Source organism: Peromyscus maniculatus, chromosome 2 (assembly GCF_049852395.1).
Source record: "Peromyscus maniculatus bairdii isolate BWxNUB_F1_BW_parent chromosome 2, HU_Pman_BW_mat_3.1, whole genome shotgun sequence".
NCBI lineage: Eukaryota > Metazoa > Chordata > Mammalia > Rodentia > Cricetidae > Peromyscus > Peromyscus maniculatus.
In genome coordinates, this window is record NC_134853.1 from 4,166,337 (window position 1) to 4,188,846 (window position 22,510).

The 22,510-nt window shown below is 43.6% G+C and overlaps 1 protein-coding gene across 3 annotated transcripts in view; it reads right to left on the minus strand.

Moving 5' to 3' along the window:
- Arfgef1 (ARF guanine nucleotide exchange factor 1) overlaps positions 1-12,367 on the minus strand; it is a 105,649-nt gene extending 93,282 nt beyond the window's left edge. The window contains exon 1 of one of the 3 annotated variants that reach the window (XM_006974687.3): positions 11,925-12,367. In XM_006974687.3, coding sequence (XP_006974749.1) covers positions 11,925-12,048 — 124 coding nt within the window. In that variant the 5' untranslated portion in view covers positions 12,049-12,367. Of the gene's footprint in view, positions 1-11,247; positions 11,485-11,552; positions 11,650-11,924 lie in introns of those variants that run through there. The other 2 variants (XM_076563685.1, XM_076563684.1) reach the window with 2 other exon arrangements.
- Positions 12,368-22,510: the final 10,143 nt, after the last annotated feature.

Genomic DNA, 22,510 nt, shown 5'->3' on the forward strand with positions numbered 1-22,510 from the left:
ACAGAATTAAAATTCTATCTCTATGATGGATTTACAACACTACCACAAACACAGAGAACATAAATACCCTAGAGATTCACTGAAAATGTATAGAGCAATATTGATGTTATATATAAATGTATATAACTATTGATGTTGTTTGTTTCTTTGCCTATTAGCAGTTACAAATGTTTCATCTCTTTCCCCTTTTTAAAATTCCCTTTCCTAGTATTAGGGATTGAACCTAGGGCTTCACACATGCTAGGTATGTGCTCTACCTCTGACATAAAGCCCCAAACTTTTTTATTCATTTATTTGGTTAGTAAAGTTTTGTTTGTTTACTGAGGCAGGTTCTCAAGTAGCCCAGACTGGCCTCAAATTCATTATGCAGTTAGGAATGACCTTGACTACCCACCTGATCCTCCTGCCTACATACATCAAGTGCTGAGGCTGCAGACTTGCCATCTGTATAGACATGCAAAATGCCCAACCTTTATCATGTCCTGATCGTCCTTTTTTTCCCCCAGTTTCCCTTTCCCATTTGCACCTTGTCTCTTACCCACATTCACTGCATTGGTTAACATTACAGGTCAGGACTGCCACTTTAGGTCAGAAAAGGAGGACTACCCAAATCCCAAGACAGTGCATGGCCACATTGCAACTCGGTTAATACAAACTCCAAACTTCGTTTCTTGTCTACAAAATGAAAATAGTTCAATTTCTTAAGCATTCAGGAGAGTTCTGAAGACTAAGGAAGATAAAGCCAGTAAGTATTTAATTGGCATAGAACCCAGAATACACTAAACCTAATTAGCTGTTATTTCTATGATTATGCCCATCAGTGTAATTTTTTTAAAGAATGTGTTTCTAGGGGATGGAGAGATGTGTCAATGGTTAAGAACATTTGCTGCTCTTGTAGAGAGGATCCTAGCTCAGTTCCCAGCTTTTACACTGTGGCTCACAACCTTATCTGTAACTGCGGTTCCAAGAGATCTGATGCCCTCTTCTGGTCTGAGGTCTTGGCACAACATGGTGCACAGATACATGCAGGGACTCACACACACAGAGAAAAATCTTTTCTAAAAAAGAACACACTTGTGTAATGCGCTCATATTACAGTATCTGTATTATAGAATGAGGTCTGGAAAAAAATTCTTTAAAATGTCAAGTACTTCAATGAGATAACCCTTCAGATATAATCTTATACAGCCCATCAACTCCACTCCTAGGTTATGTATTTAAGAGAGAGAAAAATTTATGTCCACAAAGATTTATACCCAAATAGTCACAGCAGCATTACTCATTCAACCCAAATGTTCATCAACCGATGAACAGGTAACAAAATGGGGTACAGGATGAACATATCTAATCTGGAATGTTCCAAAACTGAAAACTTTTTTAATCTTATGTCAATGCTCAAAAGGTTCCAGGTTTTAGAGCATTTCAAATGTGAAGGTTTGGCCAGTAAAGTCTGTGCAAATATTCCCGAAAAACCCTTAAGTCTGGAGCACTTTTGATTCCAAGTATTTCAAATAAAGAATCTGCATTTTCCTATTCGTTAATACAAAACTGAGGTTCGTGGGTTTTTGTTGTTGTTTGAGATAGAGGCTATACCTAGGCTTGCCTGAAGCTTACAATTTTCCTGCCTTAACTTCCTGAAATTTCAGATTACAGATTACAGATGTGTGCCACTATACTCAGCAGAGATGAAGTATCAGTTCAAGAATGAACTTCAAAAGCCGAGTGAAAGACACAAAACCTCATCAATGCAGACTATTTGTACACAATGTTCAGAAAATGCATTTCTAGAGACAGAAAACCTATCAGGAGATGTGTGGAACTGAGAGAAGCAACAAAGATGAGCTGTAAATGGACACGAGGTCTTAGTTGTAGAAATATTCTGTAACTGGATTATGGTAGTGACTCACAACTGAGTAAACAGACTGATAGGTAGTATTTACAGCATATAAATTATAATTCAACAAAGTTGTGTGTTTGCATGCACAGGTACACATGCATGTGTGTGCAGACCACGAGTCATCCTCACATGTTGTCCCTTGGGAGCCATTCACTTTGTTTCCTGCGACAGGGCCTCTCAATAGGACCTGGGATGCAGAGACTAAGCTTCCCCAGTGCTGGGATGTCATGAGTGCACTACTATCCCACGATTTTCACCAGTCGTGGGGTTAGACTCAGGTCTTCACACTTGCAAGGCAAGCACATTACCAAGCAAATCATCTTCCCAGCCTTTTTTTTTTTTTTTTTTTATTTACTAAATTAACACTGGAGTAGAGCTTGGTCTCGTGTCTAGCAGGCATAAGGCCCTGGTTTTGATCCTCAGCACTGTAAAACCAAAGAAAGGAACTGGAAGAAGGAAAAGAACAAGAGAGAGAGAGAGAGTTAACTGGATATTCCCACATTAAGAACACCCTGGTGATATTTCTTCAGTTTTACTTTTTAAAAAAGCTTGAAAGAATTGTCTGTCTTCTTTTAGAAAAGGTGAAAACTAAATTGCCAATTTTATTGAAATTATAAATATCAACAGACTTCAGCAAACACCATATAGATTCTCCTGTCTAAAAATCTCATGCATCAAAAATTAAAAGTGTTTGGCATTCATACCTTGGCTACTTATGTTTTTACTCCCTCATTTCTTAGACAATTCTGGATAAGCACTGGCTGTGAACAGCTGATTAAGTGACATTTGGGTTCAAAATTAGAAGAGAGAATTATGGCTTCATAGTTTCCTACAGTTAATATCATGATAAAAGTATTTCTAAAATGTTTATAACTTTTTTGAATGAAAAGATAATGTAGGCTACATAGACCAATTTAGTATCATCTATCTCTCTCTCCTAACCTATCTCTTTACATAGATTTGCTACACAAGAGAATATAAATGTAAATAACTGTGCTCCATTTACTCTACATTAAAGTTTCCTATTTTCTAATGCATAGCAAACCCTAGACTGCTTCCGAGACTCTGAGACAATGAAAGAAGACCCCAACACATAACTTAATATATTTGCTATATTTTAAAAATGAAACAACTTGGTCTGAAAGATTAGGAAAACTTTCATTAGTTTCTAGGATTTCCTAAGAATTATCATAAACTTAGAGACTTAAAGCAACCAAAGTCTATTCTCTTAGTTTGGGGGATCAGCAGATCCAAGGCTCTAGGGAAAAAGTCTCCTTTGATGAGCTTCTGGTGGCTTCTTCTGGGGTTCCTTGACTGTGGCAGCAAAAGTCCAAACTCCTCCAAACCCCACCTGTTTGCACAATGTCTTCTTGTGTGCCTCTAGGTCCTACCCCTCTTCTTTAAGGGTGACAGTTACTGGATTGAGATCCTTAATGAATGGTGTATGCAAAATTGCAGAAGGATCCAGACAAGAAGAAAAGCTCATTTTCTTTAGAAAAAAAATTTTTTCACTTTAAAAATTCTGAAAATTCATATTTGAATGTGTTTTATATCATTCTCAGTAGAAGAAAAAAAAACCAGGGAAGGGGAGGAGTGGGTTTTTGCTGTTGTTGTTGTTGGTTTTGTCTTGAAACAAGTCTCACTCTGTGTGCAGTCCAGGCTGGCCTAGAACTCAGCATGTATTCTAGGTTAGTCCTGAACTCACAGCAGCCTCCCAAGTGCTGAGATTACAGTATGAGCCACTGTCTTAATTCTGTTTGCTGCCATGATAAAATACCCTGGCAAAAGTAACCCGGGGGAAGGGGTTTAGCTCCCAATGCCAGCTTGTAGTCCACAGTCAGGGGCACAGAGAGAACGAGTGAACCCATGTTTGCCTCAGCTCACTTCCGCTCTCTGTATACAGTCTAGGACCTGAACCCACCGACTAGTTCAACCCACTTTTCGCTGGTTCTTTCATTAACATAATCAGGATAATAACCCACAGACATGCCCACAGGCCAACCTCATCTAAACACTCTTACGGAGCAACTCTCTTTCCAGGTGATTCCAGACTGTCGGTCAAGCTGACAATGAAAAATGACCATCACAGCCACCTTTCTTGGCAGCCCTCTATTTTGAATCGTGTCCGTCTTAGTATAAAATTTCCTACTATCTCATTGGGAAATTCTATGACTAAAAAAGTTCCAGAGAGGAGGTGGCCTGCAGGAATAGGTGTGGACTGCATGTGCCTCCTGACCTGCAGGTACGGAAAGACGTAAGAGGCAGAGGCAGTAGACAACCGTAATCAGAGTCTTTTGGATACAACGCATCTGAACTCACAGGAATCATGAAGCCCCATATCTAGCAGAGGAGCTACTGACAACTGACGGCTGTGGGGAGAAGAGTCGGCTTTCTTTGAGTGGGTGGCACCTGGTAAGCTGACTATGCTCCAGTGACAGCCACACATCTAAGAATCCATGGGCAGCACAACAGGACTTGGTATGAAAAAGGGTACAGGGGTTGTTAGGGAAGGGTGTGGATCTCGGGGTAGATGGAGTAAGTGGTGAAGAGGAGCCAAACACACTGGACAAAGAACGAATACATTTTTCTTTTTAATTCTAGCCAGGAACGTAGTAGCTCAGTGGTAGGGAGCTTTCCTAGTGTGCACAAGGCCCTGGGCTCAACATCTAGAAAAAAACAAAACAAAACCCAAAACCTCAACCTCTAGAAAAAAGAAAAAGAAAAACCTAAAGCAAGGCATAATACAGCATGCCTATAATCTTAGCACATGGCTGGAGGGTACATATGGGGTTCAAGGATAGACCAGGCTATGTTTGCTACCAAAAAAAAAAAAAAACCCAAAACAAAAAACTCCAAAAAACAAAAAAGCCCCACAAAACAGCAAAAACCCCACCAAAACCAACACACACAACCACTTTTCCTGCCAAGCCCGGCGATACACACATGCAATCCTAGCACTTAGGAGGCTAAGGCAGGAGGATCACCAAATTAGACACAGAGATCTCTCAAAAACCAAACAAAACAATGAGAGTGGAGGACAACTTACCTCCCCATCCCCACTCTCCACTCTCCAGACACCATAGTCCACACCTGTAATCCTAGCACTTGGGAGGGAGGATTTGGGAAGAGCAGATCAAGGTCATCTTTAACCACACAGGACATTCTAGGCCAGTCTGCCTTATGTGAACCCTCTCTTAGAAAATAAAAACTCCTCTTCGGCTTTTCCAGACAAAACTCCACACTTGCTCATCTCATTCCCTCTTCCCCCCAACAACAGGAGTCTCTTTGCAACCTGAACCCTGAAGCACACATCTTGTTCCCTGTTACTACATTTATCTACTCCGCTATCTGTCACTTTTCACCTTAATGTCACTTCACAGAGACGCCTCTCCTAACAGTCACATCACTCCCCCCCTCCCCGTTGTCTTTACCCTTCTGAGCTGTCTCTTCAGACAACTGATGGTACTTATTAATTAGTAGTCCCCATGTATACTACACATACTACACGGTAGTCGTTCTCACCCTACTAAAATGTTACCTTCCATGAAAGCATGCTTGGTTCACAGTGTGTGCCCAGTGCAGGCTCACTACCCGAAACAGGAAGAATTCCAGAAACAATTACGGGAACAACCTAGTTTCTTTTCACTTTTGAGGTCAGGTCTTGCTATATACTGCCCAGACAGTCTTCATCCTGCCCCCTCAACCTCCCAAGAGGTGGGACTATAAGCATGTAGTCAGAAAGAATCTCTGTTGTGGGGCTGGAGACATGGATGGCTCAGCAGTTACAAGCTCTTTCAGAGAACCTGGGTACGGTTGGTTCTCATCACCCACATGACCCCTCATAACCAACTATTGCTCCAATTGGAGACAATCTGATGATTTTATCTGACTTCCTTGGGTACCACGCAGTTGTGTGGGGCATGCAGGCAAAACACTCATATACATAAAATAAAAATGTAAAAAAATTTAAAATTGTTCGAAATAGCAATAATTTACTTGTATTTTTTGTCAGATATTCTTCCTCAATTATGTGAGGGATATCATGACAAACACTTCTACAAACTATTTTCTATTCACAATTGTATCTTAAAGATAAAGGTTATCAGGAGAGTCAATCTAGTATCCGCCACCAGATGGTAGGAGAGAGAGAGAGAGAGAGAGAGAGAGAGAGAGAGAGAGAGAGAGAGAGAGAGAGAGAGAGAAAGGGGGGGAGAGGGAGGGAGGGAGGGAGGGAAGGAGGGAGGGAGGGAGGGAGGGAGGGAGAGAGGAGAAAAACCTAAGTTTTAAGTTGATACTAAAGAAAGTCCTGATCATCCCATGCACCTTTTTGACGAAATGTCTCAGGTAGCCCAGGCTGACCTTGAACTCCTGACCCTTCTATCTCCATTTTCTGCGTCCTGAGATTACAGGTGTACTCTACCACATCTGGTTCATTCACTGGTGAAGACAACACAGGGAGTCCTCCAGGCCAGGCAAGCACTCAACTGAGCTTCCACCCCAGTCCTTGTTGCTGGTTTTTATTTGTTTCTGTTTTTAATTTTGAGACAGGATTTTATGCTGCCAAGAATGGCCTTAAACTCCTTGATCATCATTCTGTCTCCACCTCCCAAGTGCTGGGATTACAGGCATGCACCTTGCATGGCTGGCTGCCAGCTGCTTAATTCTGAACAAAACTACTGTTTCCCCAAGCACAGGACTGCTCACACTGTCTCAGCAGCAATTCCGGCCACGGTATTATCTGCTTTGGCTTTTCTCTTAAGTGCTGTTTCAAAGTAATCCCAAGGAAAATGTGTCCTCGAGGCATTAACTACATTAAGAGATTGAAAAAAGGTCAAATAAATTTAGGAAAAGCTAACAAAAATTCAGCAGGTTTCTTAGGAGAATTTTTCAGAATCTTAATACTATTCATGTGCATTTTAAATTTTTAAAATATACCCTGACTGTAACCTGAACTTACTTTGGCAACCCAAATTTGTGGGCAGGCGTTTCTCTACAGCTTGGGCCCCATGCCATGTACTCAAGGCTGGAATGTGAGAGACAGACCAATGTGAACTACCTTGCTTTGCTCTTCTTCCCTGGCCGACCCGGAGGTTCCGGCAGCTCAGGGACTGATGGCTGCCTTTCACTTCAGACAGCAAGGAAGACTTTAACTGATTTAAACTAACTGTGTTAGGGGGGCGGGGAGCAGCTCTGGGTAACATGCTCACTGCACAAACAGGAAGCCCCGAATTTGGATCCCCTCACCCACGTAAAGGCAGGCAGGTACTGTGACATGTATGTGTTATCCCAGTGCTGGGAGGTGTGGAGACCGGGAAATCCAGAGGGCTCACTGCCCTGCCAGACTTACAGAGAGGGTCATTTCCAGGTTGAACAGGAGACTCTGTCTCAGAATAGAAGGTAGAGAGTGACCGGGAAGACAACACTGGCCTGCAGCATCCACACATGCTCACTGGCCAAATATACACACACCTAAACATGCACACACATACTGGTATAATATTCTGAAGTCGTTCAGAGAAGTCACATGCTTGTAAATGGTGGTAAGTGAAAGTACCACAAAACCAGGGCCAAAGGCACACAGTAATTCGGCCAACACTCCCACCTCAAGTAAGAGTGGGTTCCTGAGGCAGAAGCAAGGAAGTCTGTAAGGTCTGCACCATGACAGTCTATTGCTATCTCTGACCAGACAAGGTGAGGGTGGCTCACACTTATCCCAACAGTAGAGAGGCCACGGCAGGAGACTGCCACAGTCTGGGTTCCTCTGCTTTACACAGCTAGTGCTGAGCCAATCCAATCTACCCGGCCAGGCCTTGTCTAAAAAAATAAGTAAAAAATTAATAAATTATGGATTTGGGGGTAAATTATGTTTTTGGTTAACAGACTCATAAGAAAGCTAAGTCAATAGGATCACTTCACAATGATGGAAAATATAAATTCCGATCCTGTCTGAGCAAAAATGACTTTTCTAAAGGATTCTTCTATCATTCTCTTGCATCCCTGAGATTTCCCTGCCTTACTTATCCCTGACTCAAATGTCTTCCTTCCTTAAACCTTCTCTCTTATTTTGTACCAGTGTCAGTTTCCAACCATGAACTTTCATTCTGACACTTCTGAGTTATTTCACAGCTATCTAAAGGCAGAAGTTAAACTAGTTTAGTTATAGCCTAACATCAAAGAAACTCCTGAACCTCGAAGCCTGACTGGGGTATGTATGTCCCAACTGCACCTCCCCAAAGATAAACAATGCCACCACCTTCAAGCTCAATCCTGAAACAATCCTAAATTCTTTGAAACTAAAAATAGCTCAGCTGTTGTCTCATCTGCCAGCAGATGGCCTGACTATTTTTAATGCAGGATTCTCAAGAGCAGGATGGATCACACTAAGCTAGGGCAGCCTAGAATCCCTCAATGTTCACTGCACAGAACTGTAGTAGGACAGGTACCAAGAGAGGGCAACCTGGAGCTGTTCCTGGGCCTGTGGGCTTCCTACGAATTCAACAAGGAAAGGCTCTTTTTAGACCATTCTTTAAAAAAAAATCTAACATGTTAGAAAATTGGAAATAAGTTTTAAATAACTGTATACCCTTTAAAGATTTATGCTGTTTGTAGAAATAAAAGTTCCTTTGTGTAGTGTCTGAGAGTGGAAAAGGGTTTTTCTACGAAACCCAAACAAGTGGGCCTGGAACTCGCTCATGGCAGTCTGTCTGTCTGCTGGAATTACGTGCATCAGTCACAGCACTTGGCTTATACAGTTTACAAAAGGGTATACTTCTAGTCAAAAGATAGCATTCTTTTTTTTTTTTTTTTTTTTTTTTTTTTTTTTTTTTTTCCGAGACAGGGTTTCTCTGTGTAGCTTTGCGCCTTTCCTGGGACTCACTTGGTAGCCCAGGCTGGCCTCGAACTCACAGAGATCCGCCTGGCTCTGCCTCCCGAGTGCTGGGATTAAAGGCGTGCGCCACCACCGCCCGGCAAAAGATAGCATTCTTAAGAATTCATAAGCTATAATTTTGAGTATTACTTACAGAAAACTTATTTTTAATAGGTCATTATAATAAAAAGAAAATGAATTTATTGCAAATACCAATGATTTGAATTCCACTTAAATGCCAATGAAATTGTTTTCAAACAAAACAAAACAAAAAACGGATCAAAGTCTGGTATATCATACTTTCTTGCTTACTGTCCATCTCCTTTCAGCTCTGTGTTAAGCACTCACTAACATCTGAAGGGGGAATGAATATATACAGGAATCTTCAAGTTTTTTTCTTTTTGTTTTTTGTTTATTTTTCGAGACAGGGTTTCTCTGTACAGCCCTAGCTGTCCTGGAACTAGCTCTGTAGACCAGGCTGGCCTCAAACTCACAGAGACCTGCCTGCTTCTGCCTCCCAAGTGCTAGGATTAAAGGAGTGTGCCACCACCATCCAGCAAGGGTTTTAACAATAGCCACACACACCTGCAATGGGAGCACACATCAGCAATCCCAGTACCTGAGAGGCAGAGACAAGGGGATTGCCACAAGTTCTATAGTTCAAAGGTAAGCCTGGTCTACACAATGAGTTTCAAGTCAGCCAGGGATGTATAGCAGTTATCCCAAACAATATTAACGGATGACTACAAGAAAAAAAAAATCATCAACGGTTATCTACCATGAGATTGCATACTGAAACTGTACTTTATAGAGGGCTAAATGTAACTTCTATGAAACATGGAAAATGTCTCTTATAAAGAAAGTACTCTGGTGCTAGTTAGCTGACAAAATCTGATTCAAAGAACCATGGCAGTTTGTGCACACAGCTTCAAGAATTCATGTGCCTAGAAATGCCAGGAACTCAGTTAAGGGAGTTATAGACTTTTTAAAGATGGTAATCAGAGCAGTGAGAATACTAGATGTACAAGTTAACAGAAGAGTTCATTCACATTCACAGCACATTCATTAAGTTTAATACTTTAATTTTACACAAAGTCCAAGCAAGTGATACTGCAATGTAACAAAACTAGGATTTAAACAAGAATCCCAGACTCTCATTCAATGAACTTTCAATTAACGTGTTTATTTATATTAATATTTGCAAAGGGGAAAATACATAAACAACACACTTTCCTTAAAACGTTTAAATGTTTATGCTTTAACATACTGAAATGTATTCTGGACTGTGGAGATAGTCCAATTGGTAGAGTGCCTGCCTATCAAGTGTGGACCCCTGAGTTTCATCTGCTGTACGGTACCTCTAAAACATGGCATGATGGCGCTTGTCTGTAATCCCAGAATTCTAGAGGCAGAGACAGGTGGTTCAGGAATGTTCAAGTTGTCCTCAGCTACTAAGGAATATTAGGCCAGCCTGGGCTACTTGAAGCCTGTCTGCATGTTCCTACACCCTGCCCCCTCCATAAAAAAAAAAAAGGAAAGAAAGAAAAAGGAAAAATTGCACACACACACACACACACACACACACACACAAACATGGCAAATCTTAGTTCTTAAATACTAAAGCTTTTAATTTGAATTTATGTTCTTTACCCTGCCACGTTACTGATAGCCCTACAGAGAACAATTCTTTTAAAAATTCTAAAACCACTCATATCACCCCAATTAGTGATTCCTTTAAGGAACCAAACATAAATTCGGTTTTTGCAACTGTACAACAGTATTCTCACTCACCTGGTTTGAAACGTATGCTTACAAGAACAACAAAGTAGGAACTTGTGACCAATGAGGGGAAAGAAAGAACTACCTACATCCACTATACTGCACGTTAAAAATTAGAAGACAAAACAACAACAAAAAGCACCATTGAAACTGAAATCCATTTAATGTTTTTCATATTCGGGAAAAAGAGGAGGAGGAAGCTACAACATTTACAAGTTAAATGACAGTCTTCCACAGATTTCAAGACTTGAATGCAAAGTTGTTTTTAAGCTGTCTTGACCCCTTACTTTGGCATAAAGTTATGGTTTGTTCCCCTTCAAAAATAGTTTTCAAAACCCACTTATAACCAGCTTAATTTCTTGCCGATCTAAGACGCTCTCATCCAGGGCTATAAAACAAAAGCGTAAGCATTCAGAATTCATCTGTACGTTAAGTGTCCTGGTTTCTCCTGGAACAATTTCCTCATTGACGGATGCACTAGACCTACCACTGGCCCTCCCCAGACAAATCGTTATCTGCCCTCCGCGGTTATAGGTATTGTTTGGGTTTCCCTGCTCTGGCTTCACTGCACTAGATCGCCTCTGTCTGAACTATAAATCACAACCGAAGCTTGGGAGCAGCTGCCACTGTCCAGACATGCGGCTGGTGGGTGTCATTGTCTTGTTCATTTCTCTCATTCCACACACACCCCTTTCTGTGTTACCTAAAGCCAGTTTATCTAAAGGTTCTTTCCTTCCCCATTCTCACACCGCCACCGCCACCCCGTAACCTCCGGTCGTCTTCTTCCAGGTCAGCCCAGTAGGCTACATTACTCCTCTTTTTCCTGTAGCTGGGGCAGAGAGATGGCAGAACTCAGGCACCTCTGGCAACCCCCTTTCTCGAGACCGCCAACAAGGGAACAACTTCAGGCTTTCTTTCCCAAAGTACCACGCCAAACGATAAAGTTATTGTAATTACGATACGGAACCCTCCCCCCCCCCACGCCCCATCTTGCCATATCGGCCCCACCTCAATTTCTAGGCTAATAAACAACAGCTCATCTTCTGCTCCATCACAAAGGATGGCATTCTGTCCGCACCGCAAGGGCTACCCACAAAATCCAGCCCCGCCACCCCCACCCCGTCCAGCGAGTGGAACGCTCGGACCCAGGTGCCCCGCGATCCTGAACCACCCCGAGTTCCCGGGGCCCCGCCTGGCCGCCCTTTCTCCTCCACCCTGCCGGTCGGGGCCCCGCGTCCGGCCGAGTTGCTGTCAACTCCAGCCGGGCGGCAGGGAGCCGGCCGGGGTCGGGGTGGGGGGGCTCCCAGGACGGGCCGCCCGGGGCCAGCCCACCTCCCGCGATCGCCGGCCCGCACGGCGCGCGGCCTCCTCCCCGCTCACCTAGGGCCACCTCGCACGCTTTGCGCAGCTGGGAGTGATGCGCCTTCCTCACTTCCTTGTCGGCCAAAATCTTCTCCAGGGCCCGGGTCAGGAACATGTTCTTCGTCTTCTTGCCCTCATACATGGACGCGGCGGCGGAGGAGGCGGCGGCGGCGGTCCGGGCGGCGGGAGGGGAGGCGGGGGACGGGGAGAGAGAAAGGCGAGGAGGTGGCGGTGGGGGCGAGGAGGCGTGGAGGGCAGCGGCGCCACCAGGAAGCGGCGGCGGCGGCGGGCGCCACGGAGCGGCCGCGGGGCCGGCAAGGGCGTCGGGAGCCTCGCCGCGCTCGGGGGGCCGCCGTTCGGGGGCCGCGCCCGTCGGGCCTCGGCGCCTGTCGGCCCGGGGGTCTCTTCCCGGCCGCCCGCCTCTCTCGTCCCTCCGGCCCGGCGGCGGCGGCGGCGGCGGAGCCCGGCCCGGGCGGCCGTCTTCCCGGGGCCGAGGGCCTAGGCGGCGGCGGCGGCGCCTCACACACCCGGCGAGCGCGGGCTGGCGGCCCTAGCTACCGTGGGGACGAGCACCCGCCGCAGCCGCGGACCGGCCTCCATCACCGCCGACCTGCCCCGGACGCCATGTTGAGAGGAAACGACGCGTCACGCAGCGGCCGAGCGGCTGCAGGGAGGAAGCGGCGGCGGCGGCGGTGCCAGCCTAGAGCTGCCGCGGCGCCGGGAGGCAAGGGGCGGAGGGCGGCGCGGGAGGAGCGGCCGGAGCCGCAACTCTACGGCGGCCCGGCGGGGACTCGCGGCCTCCCGCGTTCGCCTGCAGGGCAGCGTGGGGCGTGGCGGGCGTCCTGCGGCGCGGAGCGGGGTGGGGGCTGGGGGCTGGGGTGGGTGGGGGGCTCCGTCCCTGCGGGCGGCGGGGATGCGGGATGCTGGCACCCCGGGCGGTCCCCAGGCCGGGCAGACAGGACCCCTGGCCACCGGACACTGGCTTTTCCAACTTTCTGGTCGCTGGGAGCAAAGTCCCCCGCGGTCCACGGGCCGCAGAAACACCCACGTCGCTCCCTGGACGCACCTGATTTGCACCTGATTTCCGCCTGCCGCACGGGGTCTAAATTTCCTTCCTTCCCGGGTGTAGGAAATTGCTATCTCTCCACTTACTTCAGGGAGGATCTTTTTTTCAGAACGTAATCTAAAAACCAATGGATGAGGATTGAAGAGTGTGTTCACTTTTTGATCTCTCTAGGATTAAGTCAGTAAGCCTTAGATTTCTTGTCCTTCCTGATGGACTCTGAAGTTACGGTGAGTGCTTCTGACGCAGGTACCCCAGAGGGCCCCAGGGTTCTGTACCTTTAATCCTGAGATTCGGCTCAGAATATGAACACCAGTTTCAGAACGGAAACGCTCCAAGTACGAACAGATACTCGTGACCGTGCTGTGCCTGCTGTAATGCCATAGAATTCACAGTTTTGCGGTGCTTCCTTCTGAGCGAAAACGTTAAGAATCCCATGAAATAGGTCTGGGGCACATCTCTAAGTTGCAAGCTATTGCATGGCTCCAGCAACATGGGATCCCTGTTAGGATACATCTTTTGCTGTTCTTTTCCTCAGATTGCTCTAGCTGTAGACTTTTCCTAATGCAGCCATTCAAACACAAAGATGTAAATGCTGCAGTGGCAAGACTTGGGACACGCGAAAAGCCAAAGAAACTAAAAATGGAAAATCTGGGGTGATATACAATTAAAATGGACAAATAGATTAAAAAATGTGTTTGTCCTGAGAAATCCATAAATCCACTACCTTCATTTAAACATCAGATTCTTGGAAATTAGAGATTCATTATACTCCTATATCAAACATAATGTACACTCTGTTATACATTAGGGGAGCATACTCCATTTCTAATTTGTCTTTGCTTCGTAGTGCCAGGGTTGTGCCAGATTCCTTTGTGAGTACTATCAGATCAGCAAATCAGTGGACTGTTCTGCCTCAGTTCATAGCTGCATTAACATTTTCCAGCCTTCCCTGCTGCTAGATGTAGCCAGTAGGTTTAGCTTATTGAAGCAAACAAAAACTTTGAGAAACTACCTTCCATTCTCTTTTCCTGTCTGTGGTCAAATAGTAAAGAGAGCAGAAAGGCAAAGTTAGAAGAAGAAGTCTGGGCTTCTGAATGACTTTGAGCAGAGCATCATTATGAATACCTCTTTTGGATTTTATATGATCAAAGTGAACTGTTCAGTTATGGTTAGCAGTTAGTTTTATCCTCGGCAGCAGACATGGGTGTCAAGAATGAGCAACAGAAGCCGAGCTGTGGTGGCACACGCACTCGGCAGTCAGAGGCTGGTGGATCTCTGAGTTCAAGGCCAGCCTGGTCTATAGTGCAAGTTCCAGGTCAGCCAAGGCTACAGAACTAAGCCCTGTCTCAGAAAACCAAAACCAAAACCAACCAACAAACAATGAGCAACAGAGAAATTTTTGCCCTGGAAGAGCTCACAGTGTATTCAATTGTATTCGTCACAGTCTGTCATCATTTTGTCACCTTGTTTACTTTGTTAGTCGCCTGCTTCGCTCACAGGAGCAAGGACCTCATCTGTTTTCTCCTGTGTGCCTACCATCTACTGTGTTACCGACATAGGGAAATCTTCCGATAAACTTGTCATATAGGAAGTTGGATAAATGAAAGACCTCGGACTAAGTCAGCCATGATATCTGCCCTTGCAGAGCTTATAGAATGTAGTAGGTAGAGCTAGGTGAAGTTAATGACTAGTGGATATGTAATTGCAAAGTGTGTGTGAAGTATGATTAAAGAGTGCCAGCAGGCAATCTACTGTAGATCTTAGATTCAGGGATAACCAGCCAGCAGAAGTGACAGCTAACCTGGAACCTGAAGAAAGGAGGGATTAGCTAAACGAAGTCAGTGAAGACTTTTCTATGCAATGCCTTGGTGCGGAGGTCACTTGGCCGATTTTAGGACCAAACAAGGAGCGGTGGAAAGGATCAAGAGGAAGTTAAGAGCAAATCTTATGAACCTTGTTGGCCACAGTATGTGTTTGGGTTGCAGCAATGGAACTCTGTTGAGGATTTTTAAGTAGGGCATGACATGATCAGATTGGTGACTTAAAAATATAGATAGATACATGCATGAGATTTAAAAAAAATAGAAATCATAATACCTTTGGTGTATGGTGGAGGGGGCCAGCAAGGGTGTGGACTGAACAGTGAAGAGTTCATCACAGCAGTGCAGGATGGCTTGTGCTGTCTATGATCCATGGCCACCAGGCAAAATCTTGGGATCATGTCTTCTACAAGAGCCGTGTGGGGCTGGTCTAGTCCTAGCATCTGCTCAGGTTAAGAACACCATTGGTTTTTATAAAAGTTCTAGAGGATTTTAGAGGTGAAGGAGAATGGGCAGATTTGAGATGTATTTTGGTGGTGGGTTGGAAAGCACTTAGTAAATTGTCATCAAAGATAAAATGCTCAGAAATGCTAGGTTTCGAGTGAGAACCAGGATGAAAGATCGTTTGCAGAGGGAAGCTACAGTGGAGTGAGGGTTGGTTTGAAAGCAAGGTGTTTACCTTTCAACTTTAGGAAAAACACTTCTGAGATATGACTTGATTGTTCAGAAGGCAAGGTTTTCTCAGAGGACCGTTCCAGATGTTTTTCCCTTGTCGAGCCTAGAACTCCACTCAAGAGGTGTGAGTAGACGGGATGAAAACTCGAGATGTTAAGTGACTTGAAGCAAACATGGGATCCAGTTCTGGAGTAACGCTGATATTCATGGGAAATAAAGGAGAAAATGCTATGTGTAGTCTTTTATTGACAGGTCTTCAGAGGGTGACAAGCTCAGGTAATTGTACACGAAACTGAGTATGTGCACAGGTATTTCTGCTTCCTTTTGCTTTTTATTTGTAGTGTTTGGATTACTCAGTTATTTAAGTAAGCCCTCCTCAGTAGTCCCTGTAGTTTTCAGAACTTTCAAGTTCTGTTTCTGAGTTGCTCGTCTTATCACTGAATGATTTTTCCTTCACCAGTACCCTCGCTGTCTGCTGTCTGCTTTGGATTTTCTCTTTGAAAAATTTCCTACCATGGTTCTAAGGAGCCAAATAACACCAGACAATAAAAGCAACAAGAGACTTTGCTCTGAGTTTTAGTGTCTTTCTCGGCATGCTGTATCACCGTTCTTTTAACTCTGTTTAGAATATGAAAATTAAAGATGGAATACATTTTTAATTAAGGATGAATGTATTTGACTGAGGTTCAAACAATATTACTATCATGTTTACTTGGCTGAAAATACAATGACTCCAGTAGCCTTCCACGTGGTCTCGTAATTTTCTCAGCTTTCAAAACATGATCTGACCTGTGATTTAATGTAGAAAAGGAAAAAACATTTTCCCCTCTACCCTGGCCAGGCCTATGCAAATCTGATTAACAGGCTAACAAGAGCAAGCAAACAATTACATGTCTGTCACAGGACACATGGTTACTCAGTAGCGGGCTGCTTAGAACTTGGGCTTGGTGGGCGCCTTTGGGAACAGCACACTTATTGAGCAGTAACAAGGTAAATAGGAATTTGGAGATTCTACAGTAGTGAGTGTGGGAAGTACACATGGGATGTAGACTTCTGTGATGGGGTCTTTAAGCCAGTGAGCATCTAGAATTGATTTCAGTTGTCACCCCTGGATAAAGAGAGGAAGGGACTTTTGTAAATTTGTGTCCTGGTTTCACTCAAATAGTCTTCAGTCTTTTTGCAGGGGGCAAGGGGATTCCTTGTGTATATTTCCAATTGCCTTTGCTTCAAAATAGTGTAGAATATTTTAGGGTGCCACATTCAGCCACTCTTTACTTTCCAACTAATTTATCAATAGTAGTGCTATTAATAGTTATGAGCTTATTTTTATGAGCTTATGGGAAAAATACAGCAACCCAAATGAAGGTTTCATTATTAGCCCTCACTGATGAATGAAGCTAGCCCATTGTCACTGACCGCCTCTTCTGTCCCCAGCTGCACAGTCACATGTGGTCATGGCTTCCCACACTAGTTCCTTCAGCTCTCCCCTCCTGTATTATTCTCACACCGTAAATCCAGACCTACACCGAGATCACCGCCTCTGCTCCTCCTTTCTTCAGGAATATCTGCCCCTGTCTAGCTTTTCTTTACTTTCCTCAGCCTTCCCAACCTCCAGAGCCCCTTCAGAATTCTCTCACCTCCTAAAGGTTTTCTTTCTTCTTCTAGTGGCCCCGTTCCTTCCCTCTGTCTTTCCACAGCATCTGCTACCTCACTCTTTATTGATGCAGGGTTCCTGGCTGAACTTAGAGCTCACCAGTACAATGTGGCAGAACCAAATATAAATACGTTTCTAACTTTCCAAAGTGCATGCATACTCTTACCCATAATTTTGTCCTATTTATTCTTAATCATATATATGTATGCATCTGTTTGAAAATGACTTTTCAGTAGCATGATGTCATAAAACGTAACCTCTTTTGAAATTACCCTCAACTGCTAGTACACAAAATGAAATATTAAATATTTTAAACTATTAAATTCATTATTCTATACATTAATGTATAGGATTATAAAATTGTATAGTAATGGAATACACTACACAATAATTATACAATATCATATGTTGTGTATAATATATTACAATATTAATTGTATTAATTACAATAATCATGGTAACAATAATGACAATATAATTGATTATAATAATAGTACAATATTAATTGTATACAATATACAATTGTATAAAATAGATAATAAAATTGTATATTATATAATAAATACAGTAATTTATACATTAGTGATTATTGCTGTGTGTGTGTGTGTGTGTGTGTGTGTGTGTGTGTGTGTGCATGCACATGTGCTACAATGCCGATGTGGAAATCAGGATAAACTTGATGAGATCTTTCTCTCCTTCCACTATGAGATTTCTGGGGGAATTGAACTCAGGCCCTCAGGCTTGCAGCACCTTCACCCTAGCGCCATCTCACGATCCTTCAAATGTTAAATATTAATGACTTGGGAAATATAAATCTTTCTGATGAAATCAAAATTTAAAGAACTTTTTACAGTAGCCAAGTATGGTATCAGCACTCAGGAGGCAGAGGCAGGCAGATCTCTGTGAGTTCCAGGCCAGCCAGGAGTGAGACCTGTCTCCAAAATAAAGTAAAATAAGCAAACAGAATAATCCATGGGGATTTTTAATGCCTAAAAGCGTGCCATTAATACATTGAACTTGTATTTTAAAGACTTCTGGAAAGAGAAACTTCTAAGGCCAGATGGTTTTACTAGTGAATTCTACTAAACAGCTAAGAAGAAACAATTCAGAGGAGTAAGTACTCTTCTCAGTTCAGTTTCTGAAACTCCTGGGGTGGGGCTAGGTAAAACCGGTGGGCAGGATAACTCAGCAGATAAAGGGATTGCTACGCAACCCTGAAGAGCTGAGTTGAATTCCTGTGTCCCATGCAAAAGCTGAGGGAGAAAAAAAACTCCAGAAAGTTGCACGTGACCTCCACACATGCATCATGGTATGTGCCCCCATCTCACATCATTTACAAACAACAACAATGATAGAAACTAGGTAACGGTACTGGAGGAATAGCAGACCAATATTCTTCCTGAACAATGATACAAAGACCTTAACAAAATACAAGCAAATCAAATTTAGGAATAAGTCAAAATGATAACATGTCCCAAACACTTGGGGTTCATCCTGAGAATGCAGCCTGATTTAATTCTAAAAAAAAAGAAGTATTATAATTGACACACATAACAGACACAAAGAAAACCTACCTAATCATGCTCAATAAAAAGGGGAATATGAAAAAACTCAACATCTGTTCATGAGAAGGGCGGGGTCTGTAGCTCAATTGTAGAACCTTTGCTCTTCATGTGTGAGTCCCTAGGTTCAATCTCTGCTACTGCAGACCACACACACACACACACACACACACACACACACACACACACACAGAGAGAGAGAGAGAGAGAGAGAGAGAGAGAGAGAGAGAGAGAGAGAGAGAGAGAGAGAGAGAGAGAGGTGGGAAGGGGAGAGACTCTAAGCAGAAATCTTCAACTTGACTAAAGAAACCTTAAAAAAAAAAAAAGGAAAAGAAAAGAAAAGAAAAACAACAAACTTTAAAGTTTTTAAAAACTGTGTCTATAAAAGTACAATGAGAGACTGAATGGCTACATCAACTGGACACAAGCTGGAGGGAACCTCAACTGTGGAGCGGCCTCTATCACATTGACCTGTGCAGATTTGTGCGCATTTTCTTAGGAGGGCCCAGGCCACGACAGGCAGTGTCATCCTCAGGTCGCTGAGCCTGGTTTGTGTGAGAAACACAGGTGAGCAAGCCAGAAAAAGCGAGCCAGTAAGCAGCATTTACTAGAGATCACTGGCGTCTGCCTCTCCTGGACTTCCCTCAGCTATAGACTGTAATCCGAAAATATAAGCCAAACTAACCCTTTCCTCCTCAAGTGGGTCAGTGCTTAATCACTACAGGATACAGACCAGAGCAGAAACAAGCTGAAAAATGAGGAAATGATTTTGAAAAACCACCTATTTGACCAATGACTTGTATGCAGAATACATATTTTTAAAGTCCTCAAGAATCAATAGAAAAATCAGCACAATTTAAAACTTGGTAAAGATTTTGAACAAAGTATTCACTATCATCACCCATTAAGTAAATGCAAATTAAAACTCCTGTGAGCTACTATAGTACACCTACAAAAATGGCTGAAATAGAAAATGCTGACAGAGTGAGGTGTCAAGATGTAGGTTAATCTCATTCTCATTTCCTGCTGGCAGAGGTGCGACATGGTGCAGCAAGTCTGGAAGAGGGGGTTGTTACACAGAAAGTTTAATGTTTAACAAAGTGTATGGCCTGGTGCTGGGGCCCACGCCTTTAATCCCAGCACTCGGGAGGCAGAGGCAGGCGGATCTCTGAGTTTGAGGCCAGCCTGGTCAACAGAGTGAGTTCTAGGACAGCCAGGGCTACACAGAGAAACCCTGTCTTGAAAAACAAAACAAAACAAAACAAAAACCCCAAACCCAAAAAAACAACATGTATGTCTGCCTGAGGACAATTAAACAGGCTCATAGAAACACTGTCCACATGTATTCCTAACAGCTGTATGCACAGTTAACTAAAATTTGGAACCAACTCAAAATTGCTGTTTCATTTAGTGAATAAACTGTAATATGCCTAGTCAATGAAATAGTGTTCAGCAATACACACATACCATCACCCAAATTATCAGTACATCCAATGTTGTAGTTTAAGTATAAAATGCCCCAACAGACTCATGTGTTGAATGCTTGGTCTCTATCTAGTGCTACTATTTTGGGAGCTGGTAGAACATGAAGCATATGTAGAAGTTTAGGTCACAAGGGTGTAGCTTTAAAGGTTACACATGGTCTCCAGACCCTGATTCTCTTTCTGCTTCCTGTCTTCCATGAGGGGGTTAGCCTCTGCTAAGTGCATCCATCACAACAATGTACTCCTTCACCTCGGGCCCAGAGTCAATGGAACCAATGACTAGAGACTGAAAGGTCTGAAACCGTGAGCCAAAATAATTTCCCCCATTCATTATCTAGTTTTTTTTTCTTTTTTCTTTTCTTTTCTTTTCTTTTTTTTTTTATCAACATGACACAGACCAGGGTCACCTTGGAAGAGGGAACTTAACTGAGAAAATGCCTCTATCAAATATACCTGTAAGCACTATGTTGGGACATTGTCTTGACTAGCAGTTGATGTGAGAGAACCCAGCCCACTGTGGGCTGTGCCACCTTTGGGCAGGTGATCCTTGAGGTATGAAAAAAGTGGCTGAACTTGAGCCCTGGAACACAAGCCAGTAAGCAGCTTCTGGCCTCTGCTTCATGCCTCTAGGTTCCCGCCTTGGCTTCCTTCCCTGACTTCCCTCCATTGTGGATTGTGATAAGCTGTGTAAGCCCTTTCTTCCCACATGGCCTTTGGTCAGAATGTTTTATCTAGTAATAGAAGAAAAAACTAGGACATCCATGTCATCTGGGCACAGTTACAGATAGAGAGCTAACACATGCAGCAACTTGGATACACCTAAAAAATCATGATGCTGAGTAAGAGAGAATGATCTGAAAATGGTTCTGTGCTTGCTGTTATGATTTGTATTTAAAATACTTTTTAAAAGCTGTGTGTTGAAGACTTGGTCCCCAATGCATCAGTGTTCAGAAATGGGACCTTTGTGAGGCCTTGGATCATGAGGGTTCCAGTTAATTCATTTGTGGATCTGTAGCTTGATTGGTATTGAGAAGTGATTGAAAGGTGATGCCTAATTGAAAGTAGCCTACTAAAGGCATGCCCCATTAGGGTATGTTCATTCTCTCTATCATCTATCTATCTATCTATCTATCTATCTATCTATCTATCTATCTATCTATCTACCTATCTATCATCTATCATCTATCTATCTATCTATCTATCTATCTATCTATCTATCTATCTATCTATCTATCTATCTATCCTTTCTTGCCAAACGTAAGGCAAGAAGCTTTGCTCCACCAAGTGTTCCTCACCATGATGTTCTGCCTTAGCAGGGGCCCAGATGCAATGGACACAAGGACCCTGGACTGAAATCTCTGAAACTGTAAACCAAAGGAAATATTCTTTTCTTTAAGTTGATTTCCTCAGTAATGGAGAGCTCTCTAACACATTTGCTATGTTTAGATATTCAATATGCCCAGTGGTCAATATGTCAAAGTCTTGGTCCCTAGCATGGCACTATCAAAAGGTGAGACTCTTTAAGGAATGGAGCTTAGAGAGATGTTTGGATCACCGAGGGTGTGCCCTCAAAGGCGACTGTGGTATCCTATCCCTTTCTCTTTGCCTCTTTCTGTTTGTGGCCATGAGATGAGTGATTTTGTTTTACCATGGACCCATACTATGCTGGGCCTCCACAGGCCCTCAGCAACGGGGCCAATGGATCATGGACTGAAACCCTCAGAAATATGAATCAAAGTAGACTCACTCCCTTCCTCTCTTCTCTCCTTTCTTTTTTGTTCATTTGTTTTTGTTTTTGCCAGGGTCTTGCTATGTAGACCAGATTATCCTCAAACTTGCAATGATCCTTCTGCCTCCAAAGTGCTGGCTAATTTTATATCAGCTTGACATAGGCTAGAGTCATCTGAGAGGGTGGAACCACAACTGAGAAGATGCCCCCATCAGACTAAGCGGTAGGGCATCTTCTTAATTAGTGACTGATGTGGGAGGGCCCAGCCCATGATGAGCGGTGCCATCCCTGGGCTGGTAGTTCTGGGTGCTATAAGAAAACAGGCTGAACAAGCCATTGTGAACCAGCCAGTAAGCAGCACCCATCTATGGCCTCTGTTTCAGCTCCTGCCTCCAGGTTCCTGTCCTGTTTGAGTTCCTGTCCTGACTGCCTATGAACAGCAATATGGGAGCATAAGCCAAATAAACCCTTTCTTCCCCAAGTTGCTTTGGCCGTGGTGTTTCGTCAAAGCAATAGGAACCCTAATCAGACAGTCTATACCACCATGACCAACTGCAGTGTCTTTCTTCTTAGAAAGTTGAGTATCTCAGATATTTGGTATAGTAGCAGAAAGC